Here is a 24998-nt window from a genome sequence, read left to right as displayed (position 1 = left end):
CTTTATTTTCAATATCTAAAATTAACTGAGACAAGATATAATCATTCTTAATTTTTCTCAATTACAGGTACATTTTCTGTAAGTGTTTATTAAGTAGAGCCTAAAGTTTATTCTGTAATAATTAAGCAACTACGTTTGAAGCATCATTCAGCAGATGATGATGCGTAACGGGCTAGGTTCAGTTAAGTTCTTCACAGCAGGTTGTCTTGTGGTGCGTACATCCTGTAACAGCACAAAGGCATAAAACAGTTGGATTATAGATAGCAAGCAAAAAGTCCTGGCTAATGGCTCTCACAACTATAAATATCTGGAAACATTCGTGCTACATTTGAAATTCTTCGGATGGACTACATGCACTTAAGAAGGCACGCACGTACAATGATCCAGGTCCTCATTTAGTGAAAAGATGAGTATTCGTCCAGCCCATCATTTCAAATTATTCATAGAGAATCAAACTAGCCATAAAATGCCATACTTCAACACTTCTTTTTTTATGACACAGAAAAAATATATTGTCCCTTAGTGTGTGCATGTTTGTTTGTCTTGCTTGCACTGCAAAATATTTTTTTTTATCTTCTTAATATTTAATTTGTTTGGCCTTATATTAGGGGACTCGTGATATGACGCTTGCAAATGATTGGTCCAGTCCCCTATCTAGAACATGAGACATCATACTTTGAATAGTCTGACTTTGCTTGCGTTCAAAGTTGTTGTTGATCAAGCTTTCATTGCAATCATAATAGCTCTCCAGACTATAACGTTTTAAATCAGCAGACTTGCCAAAACAATCTGATTTTTTTTCCAAACCATTTCATGATTTGAAATAATCCGCAAATATTGTATCGGTACTGAATGAAATTTATAGCCACATTAATTTGCTTTCATTTCCTTTCCATGCGATCTGAGATGTCCAGATGGTCTCATCTAACAATAGTATGTGGTTCACAGTGAAAATAGCAGAAAGCTGTCAATCTGTGCGCTATTACTGTTACTTCTGAAGCACAAACATAGCGCCAAAAGTTATATAGAACTTATTTAGCAAAGATCTTGTTTATACCACGTAAAGATGTTGCTTATACCATGCAAAGATCTTGTTTATACCACGTAAAGATGTTGCTCATACCATGCAAAGATCTTGTTGATACCATGCTGAAAAAAATAGTAATATTGTGATGTTCGTCCATCGGTGTCGATGAGGACAATTCAATGTCATCGATTGACTGGGGGTGGATCCGGAGATGGCTGATCAGTCCGATCCGGGCCCGGAAGAGTCTGTTGCAGTGGGGACATGGATGCACAGGTTGCTGACTGGGAGTTGCGGAATCGCTGTTCCTGGATTTGCGCAGATCACGTTTCACAGCTGCATCCACCAGTCTTTTCTGCACAAAGGCTGCCGTACCAGCGTTGACTTGACTGCGCCAAGCAGATCGATTAGCAGTGACACTCTCCCAGCTGTCAGGATCAATGCCTAAATTCTTCTGCGAGGCCTTGAGGGTGTCCATCATTGTAATATTGCACATTCAGTCTGAAGCCCTGGTCCGATTACATTTCATTCAAATGGTACTCCATTGTTGAAATTGTTCCATATCAAACATCTGGAGGTGAAATACTATGTGATCTCGGAGTCTTTGTGATCTCATTTCTTTACTGATCATGCTTGTTATGTGTAGACTACCTTTGTCGTTTCTTGCTAAATTCACCCCACTCCCACCATCTACTGCTTAGATCGAAGTCTACATTATCTGTGAATGATTATTGTTCTGCCTTCCATGTCGTAAATGTGGACATTATGGACTACTCTCGTCCTTGTATATTCCATTATGTGTATAATAAGTGTTATGAAATTCATTCTACAATATCAACTCTGCCAGACCCTGCAAATAGTTAACAAATGGACAGATGTTAGCAAATTTTAGAAGTAATCGCCACCTTTGTTTCCAATTGTGGAAGAACCATCTGATCTACATGACCGCATCATCTGGCACATAAAATAAAAATAAATAAAATAAACCTGATTAATTTCAACATAGCATTCCTGAATTCAGCTCTAAATAACATATGTTCACACTAGTAACATGTCAGGTTTTCTTATATTTTATTTTACTTTGGTAGCTCTCTTTAGTTAGTATGCACTTTATGTACTTCTGAGAGAGGACTCGGTATAAATTGAATTTGTCTGCATTGGCTACTGCAAGTAGGAAGAATGCTGGCATACCTCTATACAACTTGTATGCACTGTTTTTTTTATACATGTGTCGTTACGTAAATTATGGACTATATAAAACAGACAGCTGATAAAGTGACTGTTCCCATGTGCTTGACAACTGAGGCACAGCTAGTCCAAAGTATGCTAAGTTGAGCGTTATTTCAATAAGGAATATTAATTTTGCCAGATTAGAACATACAAGCCTCGAAAAGTGCAATGATGAATCATAAAATATATAAAAGGTAAAAAGTTATCGGTTCTTTTTATCCAAATTACCTTTGAAATCCAGGAAGTAAATATGAGGAGTAAGAAATTGTTTGCAAGGTGCACATCTGATATAAGATCAAGCACGGTCATGCTGCATAACACAAATTACCCATCAATCATCATACATTACACTGGTCAACAGTGAAATCATTACTGACTTGAAAAGGCCCTAATCTGTAGTATTTTGGTGTGCCGAACACGAATATAACCGTGAAAAATTTGTATTGGCTCTCGTTTTGAAGATATTCATATACCTCATTTTCTATGTTTCACTGTGTAAATTTCTCCAGTAGGACTGCAGCAACATCCGGAATAATGATTAACATTGCATAATACCATCATGCTCACATCATCCACAGTTGATTGCATCATTTTCTGATGCAATGCAATACTAATGCCATGCGGCTGCTGAAGTAAGTTGACGTCAGCAGTGTACTATACATGTGTAGGCCTATTATACTAATGCCAGGCGGCTGCTGAAGCTGACGTAAGCAGTGTACTATATAAAGCCCAATCAGATAGGTTCAGCATTTAAAATATTTTAGACGTTGTGCGAGACAGTTCAAGCTACTGTTACATAAAACTTATTATTTTATCCATTTACGTACAATAAAGAACAGTAATGCCTCGAAAGTGTGTTAATACCGCGGACAATTTTTGCTATATTTGTGGGGAAGTGACATTTGCCAACCAGAAGAAAAGTATCAATTCTCAAGTGAAGAAGGCATATCATCTTTACTTCGGATGCAAGGTTGGTGACCAAGACAAGCCTTGGGCTCCGCATATATGCTGTGCTACATGTACAACACAGCTTTCACAGTGGTTGAATTGCAAAAGGTCATCAATGCCGTTTGCAGTCCCAATGGTGTGGAGAGAGCCAAGCAACCACCTAAATGACTGTTACTTCTGCTTGGTTCCTCCTCTTTCCGGCGGAATAACGAAGCGAAAGAAGTCGAGAATAGTCTACCCAAACATTCCGTCTGCATTGAGACCAGTTCCACATGGTGAGGGACTTCCTATTCCAGAACCTCCAGCAGAATATTCTCTTGATTCATCTGACGAAGACAAAGGTGAGTCGACCTGTTCTTCTCCTGGTCCATCAGCATGCAGTGATCCAGATTTTCACTGTGGTGCATCATCAACCCCACACAGAATAACACAGGAAGAACTAAATGACCTGATTCGTGATTTGGACTTATCAAAGAACAAGGCAGAATTGCTAGGATCAAGACTCCAACAATGGAATCTTCTAGAAGAAGATGTCACAATTACTGCATATCGAAAGCGCCACCAGCAATTGGAGCCTTTCTTCAGAAAGGAAAGTAATCTGATATTCTGTTCCGATATTGAGGGCCTCATGAATGCTTTAAAAATCACTCATGACCCACAAGAATGGAGACTATTTGTGGACTCTTCGAAACTGAGTCTCAAGGCTGTGCTTTTGCACAATGGAAACATTCTTCCATCTATTCCAGTAGCGTATGCTGTCCACATGAAAGAGACATACGATAACTTAAGGCAGCTACTGAATTCCATTGAGTATAACAAGTACAGCTGGCACCTCTGTGGTGATTTGAAGGTAGTTGCCCTTTTAATGGGACTGCAGCAAGGATATACAAAATACATGTGTTTCTTATGCGAGTGGGATAGCCGAGCAAGGGAAATGCACTACATGAGGAAGGAATGGACTCACAGGCAGAATGTAGCCATTGGAGAGAAGAATATCCAACACCCAGCTCTGGTTGAGGCTCAGAAAATCTTGCTACCACCCCTTCACATCAAACTAGGTTTGATGAAGAACTTCGTGAAAGCCATTGACCGGACTTTGCCAGCATTCCGATACCTGCATGAAAAATTCCCTCGACTCAGCGAAGCAAAGATTAAAGAGGGAGTTTTTGTGGGTCCTCAGATTCGAGAGCTTTTCAAAGATGACCGGTTCAACAACTTGCTGGAAGGTGACGCGAAACAAGCATGGAATGCTTTTCGCCTAGTTTCTACAAACTTCCTCGGAAATGTTAGGGCAGAAAACTATAAGGAACTAGTAGAAGACATGTTGATGAAGTATAAGAAACTTGGCTGCAATATGTCTCTAAAGATTCACTTCCTTCATTCCCATTTGGATTTCTTTCCTAGCAACTGTGGTATTGTTAGTGATGAACACGGCGAACGTTTTCATTAAGATATCGCAACAATGGAACAAAGATACCAGGGAAAATGGTCCACTACAATGCTGGCTGACTACTGCTGGACACTCCTCAGAGATGCTCCCGAACAGCTGTACAAGAGACAGGCGAAGAAATCTAAGATGTAGTCAATGACTTGATTTTTTATAGGTAGGCTATTACAGTTGACCTTTTACTATTGGAATGCATTTCGTTATGTAAACATTAATTTCTTGCAGATTACAAAAAAACTAGAGCCAATTTTGCAATTTGACTGTCATATTCGTGTTCAGCACATAAAAATTGATAAGAATTGACTAATTTTATTTCAGTAACATGACTTTTGTAAAAATTTGTTGTCCAGTGTTATAATAAAAGGAATCCTAAGTTTTTTGACAAGGTACGAGATATGCAAGGTCTGGTTTAAATAACCGATATAACATGTGAAGAAAACCTGGGGAAATCTTTTTCTTTCAAAAGTAGACCGAATGCATAGCTAACCATGAGAAGGATAAGCGTCAGTTCGTAAGATAAGTTCATACCGATAAATAGGGGTGCAGACATCACAATGGCCAATGGTTGTCTGAGCGGCAGAGAATAACCATCGTTCAAAACAGAATAGAGTTTCGGCCCGGAATGGAACACTAAATCAAAAACCATATGTATTATTAAATATTAATAAATGATCAATATTTAATATCATTTTACACTAGAAAATTTATGTTTAGAAAACAAACAAAAAATATAAAGTAATTTTCATGCTATTCTGATTGCCACTGATGTTAACTACCTTATTATTGTTATTTAATTATTTTTTTTATTAACCACTGGTAACTCTAACCATAATGTGCCAAGCAATGAAGTTGATACGGTACATTGAAATAATTCAATTCAATTCAGTTCAATTAAGAATTGCATATAATAATGCAGACCTTATTCATTTAGATGCACTTTAGTGATTGGTCATATGTTGATAGTGTTGTGACAAACACTGCATCGATGCAAACGCATTGTGTTATATTCAAAAGCATGCTCTATCTCACACTTATCAGTTATTCAAGTCTTGAACCGTCAACATTGGTCTTTTATGATAAAGCCCAAGATGCGTTATACTTTTAAATCGTTAATACACTTTGGGATAATAATAAAAAGTATGTGGCGTAGACCAAACAATTAAAAAACGCGATAGGAAGAAGTGCAGCTGGAAAAGGAGGCAAACATATTATGCAAATATGATTTAGCCTGCTAATTCATAGGTTGCTTTCTGTCAGGTAATACTTACATTACATTAAAATCAACATTATCTGTATGGTTGTATTACATACAAGGACGAAAAATATAAAGAGTGAAAATTATCCATTTATGACCCTTTTTCTAAAACAGAATCTTAAACACCCGCGACCTATATCAAAGGACCGCAAGCATTGGCGTCAATAAAGATAAATCATGTCAAGCTCCAAACTTCGTTACTTCTATTTTACATGTGCACACGGCATCAAAGAGTAACAGATTTCATTTTCGAAATGAGAATTCTTATTATAATAGTATCAATTAATTAATTAATTAATTAATTAATTAATTAATTAATTCATCAATTAATCAATCAATTAATTAGTTAGTTAAATCAATAATAATAATAATAATAATAATAATAATAATAATAATAATAAATGAATCAAGGTGGCATTTTGTAATTTCTCAGTCTCAATTTTATGAATTCCCTTTCCGGTTATTCTTTCTCTTGCAAAATTCAACAAGACTGAGAGACTGCAAAAATTGGCAATGTTTGCTGCCCAGACTCTTTGACAGTCTTCGTTCAGTAAAGTATATTTGATCTCTGATAAATCCAACCAAAGATGCCAAGCAAAATTGTTTTGTTGCAAATCATCCTGTTGTTCAGTCAGTTCAATTCCACTTCTTGAGATTAATTTCATTTGCATGCAGGTCAAAATGATACTACTCCCTTTAACTTGGACAGATATCCTGAAGCAAACAAAGCAAAGATATGATATAAAAAGCTGCGTCCAGATCAATACCATTTAGTCAACATTGCGATGCTTTGGTCCTAAGACAGCCGCATTTAGTCTGTAGCTGGAGTGGATTAGAACAAGTTACGAGAGAGAGAGAGAGAGAGAGAGAGAGAGAAGCTTCTTGAAAAGTCTCTGTAAGAAATAAGATAACTTGGACCATTTCCTCCACAAGTCAGATTAAGAAATAGCAATCGATGTATTTTGTTTTGTCTGAGTCTGCAGCTTAAGACTGAAAACATCGGCCATAAAGATCAACGCGTATTTTCAAGCGTTTCTCAAACATCAAGTTTGTGCGTGCCTGATGAGAATGATCAATCACCCTGTTTCAAGGAGAGTTTTGTTAATTGATCATATTAAATTGTCTTGTAGCTGTAGATAAGATCATATCTTGTATAACTTGTACGAACAACAAGTTTCTGACATGGAGCAGCAAGGCGTCTTCCTTTAATAACAACAGTGCAAATATCGAAGCATTCTGATGTTGAGAAGTATTAGAGAAGAATACATATCCTGAGTCGAAATTTTTTAAGTGTGAAAGTCAAGTTTCGGTGTTATGTTTGTGTCTATTGTTGTGTTTTGCCTTCAATAATAATTAAAAATAAGATGCAATATAGTTTTAACAGGAAGAGTAAAAATTTTGAGCAACATTTCAAATATCCCTTTAAAATAATACGCCATTTTAATGCATCGTTTCATAAGACGCAAAACCGTGTGATATATCATCAATGAGGGCTAAAGTTTTGTGTTTTGTGTATTTTTTCTTGTCAATGCTTGTTTGTCAAATTACTGATACGTTAATATTTTGGCCACCACTATCCACAGGCTCATCACTACTTACACTTTAAGAAGCGTTCATGACAAGGATGCTTACCCTTGGGCATTGAAAACATTCTCTTAGTTCAATACTTGAGTAATGGTCAATGTCTGTACATCTAATAACCCTTGCTAATCAAAATCTCTTATCCTCTTGGTATCTGTGTCTATTTTGTGATGCACGAAATTGGATTTTGAATCTTTACGACGGCTATGCTTTCTTGTTTCTTGTTACATTTGGTCGTGCCAACAATCCTCAGTTGTCAATGTTGATTGATATATGTGTTTTGACTGGGTTGAGTCAGCTCCGCTGGTGAATCTCGAAGTGTGTGTGTGTGTGTGTGTGTGTGTGTGTGTGTGTGTGCTGCGGATGGTGTGTTGAGTTCGGATCGTAACGGTCTAGGTTCTTATTGCTGTGTCGACATGTTTGGTGCGACTTCTTGGAGATGGAGAGAACATTTCAAATGATTTAAAAGCGACCAACACTTTGTATCCCTTCTCGCATCGGTTCTTGTTTGAGACCACTTACTCACCAGCCAGTCAATTTTCAAAAATAATATTTTTAACCTACTGGTATTTGAGCCTGTCTGTTCTTCACTTGTAATAATTCATTTTGACAGTTGTGATCATGAGAGTATTTCTCATTATCATTTGATTATACGAAACTTTAAGAGAATTGGAACCAATTTACAAAGAATAATAGAACTATACATAAAGTTTGTGTTAAATTGTATTTGCTGCTTATTATTATTATTATTATTAACTAAATCCCAAAATAAATTCAAATAAATGAACATGAAAATCGACTTGCTGCAGTAATCGACATAATGAGAAGTGAATTTGTTCATGATATGCGGAAGCTTCTTGTGAAATCTGCATCCCAAAGTACACAACAGACCATGTTAGATCAAAATTCGTCTCCGATACAGGTCTTTTCAAGACTGGCCGCATTAGACCAAGAAAATATGATGGAGATTCAAACTGTATTGCGTTCTCACGAGTTAGCGGTCATCTGTGCGATAACTGAAAAGTTAATTATGACACTTTAGAAATCTAAAGAGATAACATAAATTATATGGGGTTCGAACCTGATACATTTAACATTCAATCCAACCGTTGAACCAACTTGGAAATGAAATATAGTGTAATGTTTAGAACAGTATGATAGATTTCTATGAAACGTTAATTTTACGAATATAGCACAGTCAGGTAACTCGTAATTTATCGTAGAATAATTTTTTTATTACTTGATTATTTGGAGCAAAAATGGCGGAGGTACTCCCTAGTCCTCTGTAGTAAATATTGTTTTAAACGTTGGTATCTAAGTCCACTCCACCTGCCACTCAATAAATAAAAAATAAAATTAAGTTCGGCCAAGTTAATTTTTGACAGTGAGGGGTCATTTATTCTGGGTTAAATTTGTGTACAAATAGACTGTTTACTGTGTACATAACCTGCAATGTCCTTCGTTCTGATCGGAAACTAGTTTTGACTATTTAATTTCCTTTTAAACCTTCATGTAAAGTGAATAATCAGTGAGAACAACATAACAATAGACGTAGCGATTAAACTGTGGGTTTGAGTAAGCCATGACGTATATATCGTTCGATTGACCGATTTGAAAACTATTGCACTTTTTGGTTTCAGTTGTTGGAGCAATATGACATAGAGATACCGTTTCGGAAAGTATACCAGGGACCGTACTTCCACCATCACACAGAAAACCCCTTTATCCGGCTGGTGGCGGAGACCTACGTCGACACTCGTAGTGAGTCCGATTTATGTCAATTAAAAAAATTAAAAAAATAGCGGCGGGTAATACATTAATGTACTTTTTAAGTTTTTCAAAACTATGAGCAAATAAGTAACGAGCAGAAAACCAGCATGGATATTAAACGATATTGTTTCATTGTTTAAACATATTTTATTGCCATATAAGTGTTGCAACATATTCAGCGTGACAACATAAAAATGAATAATGATGAGAGAGAGAGAGAGAGGGGGGGGAGGGTGGACAGAGGCACAATGACAGTAATCACGATCTAAGTTATTGGAATCGTCCAGCAGCGGTATATATTTGCATATATGATACAAAATTCTATAATTTTTAATTTGAATCGCCCTTTATCCAAAGCAGTAAATCTAAGCTAATAGTTACATATGACATTGAAAGTAAATTTCTCATCAACTCCACTATTTCACTACTGTACTTGGGACAGAACATGAAAAAGCGCATCGTGGTTTCGATCCCAATGCATAAACAAAAAGGAGTGTCACAAGTTGAACACGGTAAAGATCAGTTTTTATGAACTTTGTGTCGTAATCTAGCATGGTTAATATCCAATGTTCGATTAATAAAACTTAAAATTTTGTTAGAAACAATTTTTGGACAGAAACCTTGGCATTGTGAGTTACAGGTTTTCAGCACTTTAAGTTTTTATTAACTAATTGCTCAAAAACATACACTGTAAACAAGTAGCGCAATTTTACGATGTATTCGTACCACAGTTCGAAACATTTTAATGCGTGCCATGCTCGTTTCTTAAATATTCCGAGTTGGTTATGATGGTTAGGAATTTCTTCTCTTTACATACTAATGATTAGCAACATATAATACATTCTCAATTTTTAATTTCCTTGATACCTTTAAGGTTCCTGCCATATTCTATCACATGACATTCCACCATTGCGGTACTATGGACCAACGCTCATTATAATGGAACCTGAATTTCTTCGTGACATTTATGTGCATAAGTATTTATGTTAATAGTGCATCACTGTGAAAAATTATTTGGTAAATTGGACACACTTCAATATAATTGTTGCTAAGGTTTGGCTATTTTCATGTAATAATTTCGTATGCTAATCAGTATTTCATGCGTTGATTTCTCTCTTCCTCAGTTATTTATGTAATAGTTTAAAAATCTGAATTATCTAGCTAATTTTATCAACCCTATTTTTTTTAAATGTTGTATTAAAGGATATTTAGCTACGAATTACACAAGCTAGAACAGGTTATACGTTTCATACCTTACCATCGCTCACGTATTCTTTAATGTTTTTGTAGAAATATCGCATAAGTAGGTACACAACTAACTACATAAATCATGATATGCATTCATCAATTGAACAATGAATCAATTAAGCAACTAATGAGATTAAATTAATCGAGCAATGAATATAATTGTAATAAGTTCGCCTACGAAAATCAAATTTTGGAACGAATTGAATATTGGAAGCCTTTTAACTATTTTACCTATGAAAACCCGTAGTGACAATTTGTTTTCCCATCGCCTGATTTATTATACTGCACAAGAAGAAGAAAAAATACAACGTTCCACATTCATCAAGACAGAATGTCAGTATGTCTGGACATTTTCAATATAAAATATGCCGTTACTGCGAGAAGAAAAGAACCGCAGAAGAGAAATTTGTGTGTGTGTGTGTGTGTTTCCAACATTTATAATGAGTCTTCCTCTCATGTTTATGAAACATTGAAATTATATATTGCATTAGTAATCGTAAAGATCGGAACTGACTTGCTTTAAACAGTATGAAAGAAAACTGTTAATTTCTTCCTTACAAATATTATAACAAAAGATTGTTTTGAAAAACATTTTATTATAGTGGGAGCAATTTTTCACTTTTTAAGAAAAGATAAAAAGTAATTATGCCCAATCATCCACCCCTGTACGGACTTTCACACAACTTTTAAACACAAAACTTGAACGTTGACGAAGCCGCTGCCGTAAATGTTATATGCATTTATGTCTCGCCGTGCTTATGCATTTGACACTATCACATTATTTCTTGTCCAAATCTAAGTTTTATATGGACTTCAACTGTTTTAAAAGTTGTTTTTGTTCCCCTTTAGTTCAGATACCATGCATTACATTTACATTGTAGTTCAAAGTTTTTGTAATGCTGGAAGCCAGAAGTTGGTATAACCCTGAAAGAGTAACATCCCTTGAATAGTACAAGGGGAACTGTCGTATGTATTGACATTGTATTGATTGGGGGTTTTTTTCTTCATTTTTGGTGGGGGTGGTTGTAAAATGTAAATTAGAGCTCATTTTAGAGAGAAAAAGCGTTTACAACTCTCAAGAAAATGTTTTTGAAGAAATGATTTTTGACCTGAAATAAGTTAGAAAAAAACATTTCAGAAACATGGTTTTAACTTTACGATGACCTTGACATTTTGCGAGAGTCCGCGTTAAATGTAAAAGGAACGATATGAATTAGCAAAACCCATAAATAGTACATATATTTGTTTCCAAGTGAAGCCATAGCATTAAAACATTTAAGGATGTAACAACAGGTACCATTCGTTTTCCATATATACATTTCATGTTCCCTATTTCTGAAATGTCATCGTGCAGAAAAAAAAAATATATATATATATATATATATATATATATATATATATATATATATATATATATATATATATATTCCATTGAAAAGTAAAAGATACCTACAAGTTTAATACTCCGTCTAAAGTTTTGTATATGGGTTTCAGACTACTAGGCGGTAGTCGTGCCTGTACTTTTTGTGTGCATGGTACATTTCGTTAATTTAGCTAACTGCTACCAATATAAGAAGCCAAATCAATCCACGTTGAAACAGCAGAAAATCAATTCTTGATGGATTCTTCATCTATCAGAATAGATATGTATAGATTATCGTATTTATATGCTTCGTTTAGTTCGAAAATTGAACCAGTTCCTTCAAAATATCCAGATTTATTCTTCTAACTTAATAATAGCATGAAGTGTATTGATTTCTAATACCTTTTAAAGGAGAGATGAACATAGTATCGTGTAATCTTCTATGGTAATACAGTCAACCTGAGTTCTTAAGTCATACTTACACTCCTACAAAATTAAAGGAATTATTTTTCTAGACTTGGGTCCAAAATCACATATGCCGATCTAGCACATATCCAGCCGATATAGCTTTTTACTGGCATAGAGTTAACCAGTTAGATAGATAAGTAAATAAATATATACTTGTTCATGCATTTTGAATTTATTCCTATGCTTATATATTGCCAAATGATATTTGAAGTATTGGCTGTTATTAAAGGATGAAATGAAACAACACAACTGGAAGTAAAGAAAATAAGGAAAACCATTATCGTTTAAACTAAACAACCCTAAATGCACTTCAAACGCCCTCAGTACTAGAAGCAAATGGGGATTCTGGTTCACCTGTTTATCACTGCGTGATAAACGCGTGAGCAGGAGAGTTTATATGGAACTATTATCGGTTGTTGTGGCGGTTCTGTCTCACTTTTTCCTTCTGGCTCACAGCGATCACGGGGTGATGGCTGGTTATTCACATGTTTCCTTCGAGGGGTCATCTGTTGGCGCGATAAAAGAGACTCCCCTTATGCTAGAGATGTGTTTTGTAGTATAGTGAAGATGTCTCTTCCATGTTATCTCTGGAGTGTAGACAAGTTGAAACTGAGTGAGGAGAGCAATTATCCATGGTCTGAATTAAGTGAAGAGGAGTCTCAGAAATGGTTGAAGCGTGCAAAGGAGTTGATAGCATATGCGAATAAGGATCTGAGTTATCTGCCTGAGATGATCTATTATTAAGAGAGTAAAGAGGAGGAGGAATTGGTGAAACGTAGTCACAGTCATTAGCGTCCAGTGACTCGAGTTCAGTTAGTAGATCGTGCAAAATTCATAAAATTTTAGTCTGTGTTTAAGTGAATCTTTGAGAAGATGGGTTTTCACAAGCATGCGGAGAAATGCGAGACAGTCTTTATGAATAGCTTGATGGAGGAGTATGATAAGGTTATTTCGGAGGCGTTTTCGTAGTTAGGGAAGCTATGGGAATCCACGAGTTGAAAGTTTCAGGATAGCCAATGACGAGCGACTTTTGCCATCGGGTAGAGAAGACTTTATCAACTCTGAAGACGTTATGGCTTATTTTTGGTAATTCCTGCTCGTACAAAGACGCTTGGATTGGTTCTCCTGAAGAATCTTTGAGTGTGTATGAGACTGGAATGTGTTGTTGAACGGCATCGACCACAAAGACTTCTTCAGTCCATTTATGAGTGTATCTTTATTAGAATGTGGATCTTTGTTTGCTGATTCTGACCTGATCCCTGCTTTGAATTTGGATCTAAGAATTAAGGCCTCTACGACCTGAGATATGTTGTTTGGTTTCTGGAGGAGGCTTCTGCTGGAGTCATTCGAACGCTTCGATGCCAGGTATGATTGTATTTGTCGACGATGTCTGACAGGAAATCTAAGTAGTGGTAGGTATTATCGATAGTGAATCTCTTCCACGTGCGATATATGATACGTCTGTTCAATCGTTCGACGACAGATGCTTTGAGAGGATTATGAGTGCTGTACCAGGTGATGTTATTTTTTAAGCCAGTCTGAGAGGGTTTTATTATGAAATTCACTCCCATGATCTGCCCAGAGTTTATGAGGCTTTCGTGTACCTATGAGGCTATCCAGCGCCTCCACGATAGAAGATCCTTTTTTGTTTTTGAGAGGAATGACCCAGGCATATTTGCTGAAGACATCTATTATGGTCGTGAGATAATGGAAACGATCGTTGTACGCGCTATAATCTCTCATATCGACAAGATCTGCTGACCATATATCGTCTACGTCTACGGCGGTGGCAAATGCTTGCATGAGGCCTCATTCAGTTCCTCTGAGAGAACATTTAGTTTCTGCGATTTCATGAATGGTTTTCTGTTTTTACACCTATGCCCAACTTTTGTTTTGTGTCAATGACGCCACGCATGAGAGCTCTGTCTACAAGTTCTCTTAAACTTTTAGGCTTGAGTTCACAAGTCCCTCAGCATGACTCGATCGTATCCTGCTTTATTATCCATCCGCCCCGAGGTCTGGGAAGTTTTCTAATGAAAGCATGGACATCAATGGCTTCTCCGAGAATTTGTTGATGTCCAGATCCTTTATAGTCTCCCATGCACAGATATCTTTCCACGCGAAGGTCCTCGTAGCTCGCATTGTGCTCGCAGTGTCTGCAATGATGCATTTGGTATAAAAGTCATGGCACTAAACTTTACTGGCGACGATGTGTGCTTTTCTATACCCGCACACAGTACTTGATTTGATTATGTATCTATGATTTGTGGTGACCACCTCGACGAGGTCGACTCTCTCCGTTTTGGTCTTTCAATTAAGACAATAAGAATATCACGGTGGTTATATGAGGCTTTGATATTATTTTGAAAGTTGCAAAACTTCCTTAGAAAGAGTGATAACACTATTTTGAAAGTTGCAAAACAACTTCAATGGGAGATTGTCCCTCTGGTATTTTTTAAATGTACAGTACCACCCACATGTGCTATAGTGGACGTTTTGAATTTGTAACTATTTACAGACCGCTCCTTTTTGCGCTGTGTGGATATATCACACAACTTCATCGAGAGAAAGTAAGCCAAACGAGTCGAAATACTCCACGTCAACAGAATGAGGATGGTTGACGATGACGATACAGTACGTGCACTGTCCATCGAAATAATTTTGCATGTTAATTACACCTTTGAAATGGGGAACGCTGGATCTTAAGATATTCTCCAGATCAAAAATGCGTAACACTTTTTTCTCATGCTCTTGCCCCGCGTGGTTCCTGGCAGCTGCAGTTCTTTTCTGAGACCGAGGAATCCTGGCAGTGACGATCCAGCGATCCCCACTAACAGAGGTCTGATAAATCCTCTTTGTTTGGACAGTTGAGAGGCAGACAAGTTCAGAACGATGCCTTTCCGCGCTGTCTTATGTTTAGTGACAGAAGTCGCTTGACGATGGGTCAGCATAATCATATCGGGTCCGATGAGTGCCGACGCCTTCAGTCGGATGGAGGCAAGTCTTTTGTGCGTGACTGCCAAAATGATATTTTTTCTGATGTGGGGACAGCGATACTTTCACTTGAACGTACGACATGACGTTATATGAAATGCATTTTTTTTTTATTTTCCTGAGGTCTTCTGTCACCCACTTCCATATGCTCTGCTTCTGGAAACTTTGTTTCCGTTGCCCATGACTGCCTTTTGAGTAGTGATATCCCTGTGGCTTCAGCCAGTCCTATGGGTCCGCCATACGCGGACATGATGGCACCCACCGATGGACTCGTTTTCATCGCTGACAACCCTGCCGTTTTTTAAGAGCCTGATTAACCTCCCTAGATAGATCGGCGGTCATCGCTGCTGCGGTGGTTATCGCTGACGACTGAGCCATGATTTTGCTGGCTATTTTTGTCCTACCACCGTTCCCACAGCAGAGGCTGCTTCCATGGCTTTCTGTTAGGCTGCCATGAGAGCAACTGGTGCGGAAGAATACAGCGTGTTTAAAAATCCACTTACGATTTTGCGTCGATGTACTCGTAAAGGTCTCATCGTTGCTTTATTTTGTCTAAGAAAGTTTATTTTAGGCCTCTTTGCGTTGTACGTTCAGATAATAGATAATTCGTTTGTGGTTGTTCTCGACGGCATGTCCAGACTGATCGGTCAACCACATGGTGATTTCGCAGATTACGTACGTGTTTAGGCTGCGACAGTAAATGAAACTATTAGGACGAATTCGCATGAGTAAGTCTGGAGGCACGTTAATCGAGCTGGAATAAATCACACTGAAGGATGATCCAACTGAAGAGAGCGATCTCTGAACGATCGAGCAGTTGATGAGGAGGCTATTGACATCGGTGATACTGACATGTAGATCTCCCTCTTCCACTCCTTTTTGCGTCAGAGAAGTCTCCGAACTAAACCCCAGGAGAGATCCGATCGAGTTAGGTATGTCAAATCGAGTTACTAAGATTTGATGGATGTCAATTATAGTTAAATTATTTTGTACCGAACGACCACGATGCAAACACAGAAGTTGTACGACCTTCCTACCACGTGACCTATCACCATTAACACTCAGCCGATCTCATATGATCAGCTCAAATCGCTGATCAGCACTAAGTTATCCACGACGGGAGGCACTATGACGAGAGTGACCACCATGTCGTGAAATACCATCAAGAATATTCCCAGGACGACACCTTCGAGCGATGATACTTCAGCGAGTTATGGAAATGTGAAAAGTTATGCGATCAACAAAAGCTGGGATACCGCCAGGGGAAACGTGTTTTTTGACGGTGGGAGCACGATTGGAGATCACGGACTATCCTCCCATGCTCAACACCGAAGCCATGCCCAAGCAGTACGTGGATAAGCGTCGCGTCAAAAATAACAATCGTCACATTCCGGTGTTACCAGCAGGGGCGAAAACTTGATGTGGATTTTGGTTCTCGGCGTCTTCGGAATACGATTCCTCTCATGCGGCTTATCTTCTCTTTTCTCAGAACTTAGTCGTGAGTAATACCGCTAATGAGTGGGCGACGGCTGGAGTGACTTCTAATTTTCGGTTGCAACTGTAAGTTTCCATGCCAGTTTAAATCTGGAAATTTCAGCTGCGTGGACGTTTGACAAGAACACAGCGCGTGCGCACCTGGAGACTCGAGTGCATTAAAACCGATGCTAGTGTCAAGGTACTTTATAACAGAACTACGGCCCTTGGAACAACTTGTTGGAATTCACCACGACTATCATCGATACCTCATGCATCGCTTTAAAATTTGTGGGACTGACCACATAGCCTAACAACTAGGCCATGGAAACACTCTGTAACATGATCATGTTTAGCATACATGGGAAGAAATAACCCGATGTAGATGCGGCCTCCTGCACGCATTAAGAAAGATTTTACCCAGATGAAATAGAGCAAAAACGTAGTAATGTTTAAAGAAAGGACGTGTTCTTCAACAAGGACACTTCGTCAATGTTCCGAAGGCATCTTAGGATATTTTGAATAAAAAACCGATCGAGAAACCTATCAAAGAATGTATTGAGGTTCTCGGTCTGACAGAGACAGAGATTGTATAGTTTCAGTGATCAAAGACTTTGAAAAAGTAAATCTCAACGTGGAGAAAATCGCCCTGGCGTATTACTACTTCTACAAATATCATCGAAAAATATAGGTGGATGAGGTGTTGCATGTCGTAGAATCATGTCTTAAGTTCGTGCGAACTCTACGTAACAACTAAACACGGGACGTACTTTCCACTACAGCATGCTTAATCTTAGCCAGAAACTTGTTGAACAACGTTGAACGTTTTTTGGATTTCTGGGTAGTTCTCACTTTCTCCTAGTAATATTTAATCGCCCGGAAGTTTCGTCTTCCGCAACGCTGACACACTTCGAGTTGACCTCGAACTCATTCCTGACACACCAAGCAGGGTTTCCTTCCAGGACTTCCGCGCTTGATGAGAACATAATGCTATGAGCAGGACTTGTTACACTTTTCTGTACTACTTTGAGGTAACAACACACACTTATGTGTCCCACGCAGATGCATTGTGCTATATAATAGATTAGATATTTTGCTACGTAACTTGCAATTGAAGAAATGACAAGACTATTTTATATAGCATCTCTATCATTGCAAGGATAGACTAAAAACTTGATTACGGAATCTGATCCAGGAAGAGAGTTTATCCTTCGTCATGTTCTTGCTGATCGACTCATAAGCATTGCTCAGTCGATGTCAGCTACAAATTACCGTATCCCAGATCGAATGCTGGTCTGAATGAGCTCATCGAACGAGCCAGAAGAGACCTTAAGGCGATGCCCGGAAGTACTTCACGCCAAACGCTCGTCAACGAGTACAAGGTAATAGCAGAAGGAGAGATCCTCGCCAAACACCAGTACCTGAAGCAGCTCAGAGACAAATACAAAGCCATCACGAGAAAAACCGCATAGACTTCCAAACTCCTTTCAGTTCAGCATGAAATCCTACGTGGATCACGTCGAGCTGATATAGAGAAACATCTACCCAAAGTCGACCCACAAGCTCTTCAATGACAACGCTATATGATAACAAGTCTTCCGCCCTTTAGATGCGTAAATAAAAAGGTACGGATTGTGCTGACAAAGATCCTTCCCGTGTCCTTCAGCGCTGAGTGGATCAAAACCTCCAGGAGCATTGTACACCCTACCATTCAAACAGAACTGCGTAACCACACGGCCACCAATCTGGGAGTCGCTTTCAATATGCATCTGGTCAAGGAACACAAGAGCATTGACGTGTGGATCAGAGCCACATCTGTTATCGTGCATCGCAGTGATGATATCAGCCATATCGTTGACATCGCCTGGTCGTTTATTCAGCGTCGTACCGATGAATATCAAAAGTCAGGATTAGCATGGGTCTTTATTGGAGTCGATTCTGTCTCGTTTCAAACTTCCAAATTCACACCGTTATGCGGATGCAAGCATGTACCACAACCCACGCAAATCTCAGCCACCAAAGCATGCATCAGTGTCAAAAACAACGATGACTAGTGCCTAGTGTGGGCCGTCCTTTCCGCGCTACATCCCGCTGTGGAAAATGCCGATTGCGACTTCAAGTTCAAACCGTATTTTGATACTCTCCACACCACCGGAATAATGTTTCTTGCAACAGTTAGAGATTTCTCTAAGCTAGAAGTGGTCAAGGATGAACTCTCTCTCTCTCTCTCTCTCTCTCTCTCTCTCTCTCTCCCTCTCTCAACGTGTTTGGACTCGATCACAAGAAAGCAGGATATAAGCAGTTCATGATCATCCCCCCACCGCATCACAGCACAGCATCAGTTTATTGTATTAATAAAACCATTTCGTGTACATCAAAGACATTGGCCGGTTATGTCAATCTCAAAGCATGCAGCATAAGAATCACAGCTTTTCTGTTATTTTGCTTCAAATGCGTTCCTTAACAGCGACGACTGCAGGATCACGTGTCGTCGGGATACTGTCAAGAACTACAAGCCATACAGATGCCACGCGAAGGAACACTACAGTTCGAACACCACTAGAAAAAATACGTGTACACGTTTTACATCGTCTTTGACTCGAAAACTGTCCTTCTTCTACTCATGGATGTCTTCGAAAATTTCAGACATATGTGTCTAGATCATTACCAATTCGATCCACTCTGGTATTTCACTCACCCGGCCTCTCCCGTGATGCCCTTTTCAAGACGAGGCATTTACAAGTCTTCCAAGATCCAGAGATGTTCAAGCTCACCGAGAGCATGATTCGAGGTGGCATCTGCACCATCAGCCAAAAACACTTCGTGACCAATAACAAATACATAAAATCCCACCCAGCATTCCACGCACATCCTCTACTTCAATACTCATAATCTCTTGGGATATGCCATGTCACAATCCCTTTCCCAACCAAATTTTCCCTTGATCACCGGAGAACAGTTCCTCAAAGAAAGACAAGCATCATATCAGGATAACTCATGGGGCTATTTCGATGAAGTCAGTCTGGAGTATCCACCCCATCTCCACGTCCTCATAACGAGTATTCCATCTGCGCTGAAGCACTCATCATCACACTCTCCATTCTTTCTCCACAACAACTCGAACAAACAACACATTTCGAAATCAGAGATGCCAAGATATGAAAAAGCTCGTACCCAATCTCTATCTATCACAAAACACAGTACAAAATACATTATCGAATGCTCTAACAAGCTGTTCAACATGGTCTCGTTCCTAAACAAGTTCATAGAGATCTCAAGTTTAAACAATCTCGACTTCAATAACCACCAAGGAGTTAAAGCCACTACGGACATCGGTAAAAATTTCTTTAAACTCATTAACAATAGCGTCTTAGAAAAAAAAACATAGAAAAAGTCAGAAATAGAAGGAAATAAAAGAAATCGTCAATAACCCACGACGACGAGATTAGCTGGCAGACAACGATGCCTTCTTAAGCATTAAAATCGATGACGTAGAACTGGTCGCCACCGAATTTATAAAAACACATATCATGCTAGATAATCCCATCTATGTCAGTCTCGCCTTTCTCGACATCTCCAAAATGCTTATGCTCAAGTTTCATTACGACATCATCAAACGATACAATGGAGATAAAACCAAATTACTCATGACAAATACCGATTCACTCCGCTATGAAAAATCCACGGACGATGTCTACGCGGATCTCAATCAACATCGAGATTGATCTTAGCGATTATCCAGAAGAAAAAAAAACAAACACCCCATTTCACTGCAAAAGTTAATTAAACAAACGATGGAAAGTTCAAACGTGAAACTTGTGGAATGGCCATCACAAAATTCAGAGGAATGCCATCCTCAATGTATTGCAACGCTCGATGAAGATAATATCTAGAAAAAAAAGCCAAAGGAGTCAAAAACCCAGTCATCGGTCACATTGCCACTATCAATCATTACAGACAGGCATATCTACGTTATTATTCCATGAGAACGTTCCGATCACAACGACGTCAACTTATCACCATACTCATCAATAAAAGGACTACGTTCCTTCGACGATAAACGCTACTTTAACGATGGTATTCAAACACTCGCACATTGACATTATCGCACGCAGTGACATAAACAAGTGAGCCAGAAACCTCATCACCCGGGGATCGCTGTGAACCAGAAAGAAAAAGTGAACTAAAAAACCCGCAACCCAGTAGTAGTAGAATTCCATTGGAGCTGACCTGCTCACAGGTGAGCCAGAATCCCCATTTGTCTCTACTACTGTCATGGTGGATAATTTAATACAACCATTGGTGTGCCTTTATTTTATCATAGTCTTATTTTATTTACGGTACCTTTCAACATTTCAGTATTATATCTGTTCTCATTAGTAATATACTGCATCACATTAATTTTTAATACTATGCTGGTAATTACAAAGAAGCAACTGAATTCGCGTCGTACATGATATAGGTTAGTATTTATTTATAATATTTGCAACTTATGATGCAGTAGACGTATTTCTCAGAAGACAGGCAATATTGTACATATTAGACCCACCCCCAAACAAGTTAATCCAGAAAACCTCCAACATCCGGAACAGTTTGTCAGAAGCACGAATATTAGAAAATAAGTTTATTCAAATCCTCACGCATATGTACTATTTTAGCCCCTTTATGTCAATCACAATACAGATATTTCATATTTATCTGTCTGCCTCCTTGTGTAATGACTGTTTGCCTCTACGAATGTATATGTTCATATATAAATGAGTGATTGTGTCTGTCTGTCTGCTTCATCTCTCTCTCTCTCTCTCTCTCTCTCTCTCTCTCTCTCTCTCTCTATATATATATATATATATATATATATATATATATATATATATATATATATATATATATATATATATATATACATACATACATACATATTAAGTATAACTGATTTAATTCATATTTATTTTAAATTAATTGTTTGTCAGTTTTAAATTTTTTATTCTATTATATGTATTTTCAGAAAATTGTTTGACCTTGACTGTTAGTTTATAAAGACCAGGTGTTGATCTAAATTCTGACCTTGTTTCAGAACTTGTAGCTACTTTCATAACCAAGTTCTATTTTATTTTAAAATGATTGGTTGTTTCCAAGGTCATGATGGGACTACATGATTTAAGATATAAACAATTTTTTTTATTTGTTATTTCTTGGAGTAAAATGTTTGGTTGTCGTCAGTGTCATTTTTTTATGTAAACACGATCACGTGATACCTTTCGATTTCGCAATTCCGGTTTTTCCATTACGCGCATTTGTTAATTTTAATAGAGATGCTTTGAGGGAGATTTCTCAGTTTTGGGCTTTTTACGCTGATATCAAGTTATTTTGTTGTAGCCAGATTTATAGTTCTAATTTTCTTCAGATCAGTTGGATTTCAAAAGGAATAATTCTTTTTTCTCTGGAAATATTTTGAAGAGTGCTCACACAGACATTTTGGAAAGACATAGCTTACAAATTTAATTTGGATTTCAAACACCGGAGTGCCATTATTTGTATTTCTACAAGGAACTGTAAAGAAGTACAGTACTGACTAACTACAGCATACGTCATCGTCATCCATCTTAGATTTTCCATCAGGATTCGAACACTCGAACTTATTAGAACATTTATTACTAGGACTTTTGCAATTTAATTCATGGATTATTCTTAGATTATTTTTGGATTTGATTCTTGAAACCGTAAGTTCTTCTCTTTTTTGTCTTCATTTTCACTGAATTTTTCCAGGAAAATAAGTTATCCGTTAAATTTTAGAAAGCTTGTTCTTTTCACTCTTTCTGTGTTACTGTTTATTCGAGCCTAAACACGTAACAATATATATATATATATATATATATATATATATATATATATATATATATATATATATATATATATATATATATATATATATATACATGAAAAGTAACATGGCATTTAAAGTGTTGGTATAAAGCAAATTGATATACCAATACTATTGGGGGGCCCCGAGTGGCCGAGTTGTCTAAAGCGCTCTTCGTTACGGATCACTGCCATCTCACCTCTGTCTGCGTGGGTTCGAGTCTCGGATTTGGCTAATGTAGCTTCTCGTGGGTCGGTGGTTCTTTCCGGGGTTTTCCCGGGTTCTTCCTTCACCATTAATACTGGCCGCCATGTATAGCCTATCGTGTGCTGAAAATGGCGTTAAACCCTACAACAACAACAACAACAACAACCAGTACTATTGGTATATCAAATTGTCATCCGCCCATGGCACAATAATGCGAATATATAAACCATTTTTCAACTGCAGGCCTATAGATTAAAGATGAATTTCAACTCATTCCTTAATCATAAATGAAAATAACGATACAAGTATTAATAGTCCCTGTTTTCTAAATGAAACTGATAGTGTTATTTGTACGAACATGTTGAGGCAGGGTTAGAGGCAGAACAGAATACGAGATACATTGCTTTAACTCTTTCGACAGTTTGTTATAAGCCTGTGTAATCTTCATGCCATTGCAGTTTATGTGATGCTGGGGCAGCCCTATGAATTTGTAGGGCTTATGGATCACCTATACGACAGAGGGCTGCTGGACACGGGAGAGTACTTTGTAGTTGGTGTACATCTGGGGCAATACGACCCGCGCTATCCACAGAGCTTTTTGCAAGGTAAGATATATATATATATATATATATATATATATATATATATATATATATATATATATATATATATATATATATATATATATATATATATATATATATATATATATATATATATATATATATATATATATATATATATATGTATATATATATGTATATATATATATATGTATATATATATATGTATATATATATATGTATATATATATATATATGTATATATATATATATATATATATATATATATATATATATATATATATATATATATATATATATATATATATATATATATATATATATATATATATATATATATATATATATATATATATATATATATATTGTAACACCCCATGCGTGTATTATATATCGAAAAGACCAAAGTTCAGGACTTAAAAATGCTTTTATAAATAATAAAGTTGAGATAGAACATGTCTTTCAATATCGCATAGTGACTTTACATCACGCAGTATTTGTCACAAAAATATCAGCTTCTGATAACATAGAGCAGTCTTGTGTCTTAATGCCAAAAGACAACGTAGTAATACACCATGTTATGGTGACATTAATTATATTATTAAATTCATGCGTATGTTAACAGCTAAATTTTTGTAGATTGACTGTAACACATTCTGACATAGTAGCGTGATCTCAATGGAAAAATAATTCTGGCAATGCAATTGTTTTGCTTGGAGCCCCACGCTCATCGCTTGGGCCTTGGGCCCAGCATGCATTCCCAACTCATCGCTGAATTAAGTACATAAACAACGTAAATTTAATAATCACATTATTTGGATACTGCAATAAGAAAGTCATTTAAAATATATGCAGCAGAAGACATTAGTAACTTAAAAGTCGCAGTATTTTAGGAATACTTTGAATAATTACATCAGAGACAGGATTTTAGTGATTGTTGTACTCAGTTTTGGACTTCGTTATGACTACGGAGCCCTTACAATCAAATATGGGTCTTATCAAACAACTCACATGTTGAATCTGGTGCTGAGACGAAATTTGACAAGATAGAGTCAATACATATGTAGAAACTATTCCCGTAATCTCCAAAACTTTCAAAGAATTCCAAGGTAAGATATGGATAAGGTACACTGAGCAAATCATTGCCGTTGAAACTTCAAAGTCAAATGAGATTCCTAAAGATCCTTAATTTGAACCTTAGTCTAATTAAGATTATTAAATGTCTAAATTTAAATTTTTACTTAATTTTAGCATGTCCCCACCACTCTCGACTCAACTTCAACACACTGAATGCCAATTTGTGACCATCTATAATCACAAAATCACCTTAATTTTAAAGAACAATTTGTATATTTTCAAGAAAGAAAACTTGTGATGGGTAAAAACAGAAAAAGTGTGGTCTGTGGAAAAATTGTTATTGATAAGTGACATGTGCTCACGGGAAAAATTAGTCCGACTACATCAAGATTATACCCACCAAGTTTAATTTATAGATTTATTTGTCAATACCCGTAATCAACAATTTTATACATTATAATGTCATATG

General features: G+C 37.2%; 1 protein-coding gene across 1 annotated transcript in view; it reads left to right on the top strand.

The window, feature by feature from the left end:
• Positions 1-24998, top strand: part of LOC149803217 (guanylate cyclase 32E-like) — a 196987-nt gene that overhangs the window by 137798 nt on the left and 34191 nt on the right. Inside the window, exons 3-4 of the mRNA XM_089952845.1 lie at positions 9126-9246; positions 23327-23473. Coding sequence (XP_089808971.1) covers positions 9126-9246; positions 23327-23473 — 268 coding nt within the window. The remainder of the gene's footprint in view (positions 1-9125; positions 9247-23326; positions 23474-24998) is intronic.

This window comes from Sinohyriopsis cumingii, chromosome 3 (genome assembly GCF_028554795.1).
Source record: "Sinohyriopsis cumingii isolate HCF-2022 chromosome 3, ASM2855479v2, whole genome shotgun sequence".
Classification (NCBI taxonomy): Eukaryota; Metazoa; Mollusca; class Bivalvia; order Unionida; family Unionidae; genus Sinohyriopsis; species Sinohyriopsis cumingii.
Note: the sequence above shows the minus strand (reverse complement) of the source record. Positions and strands in the feature narration are given on the sequence as shown.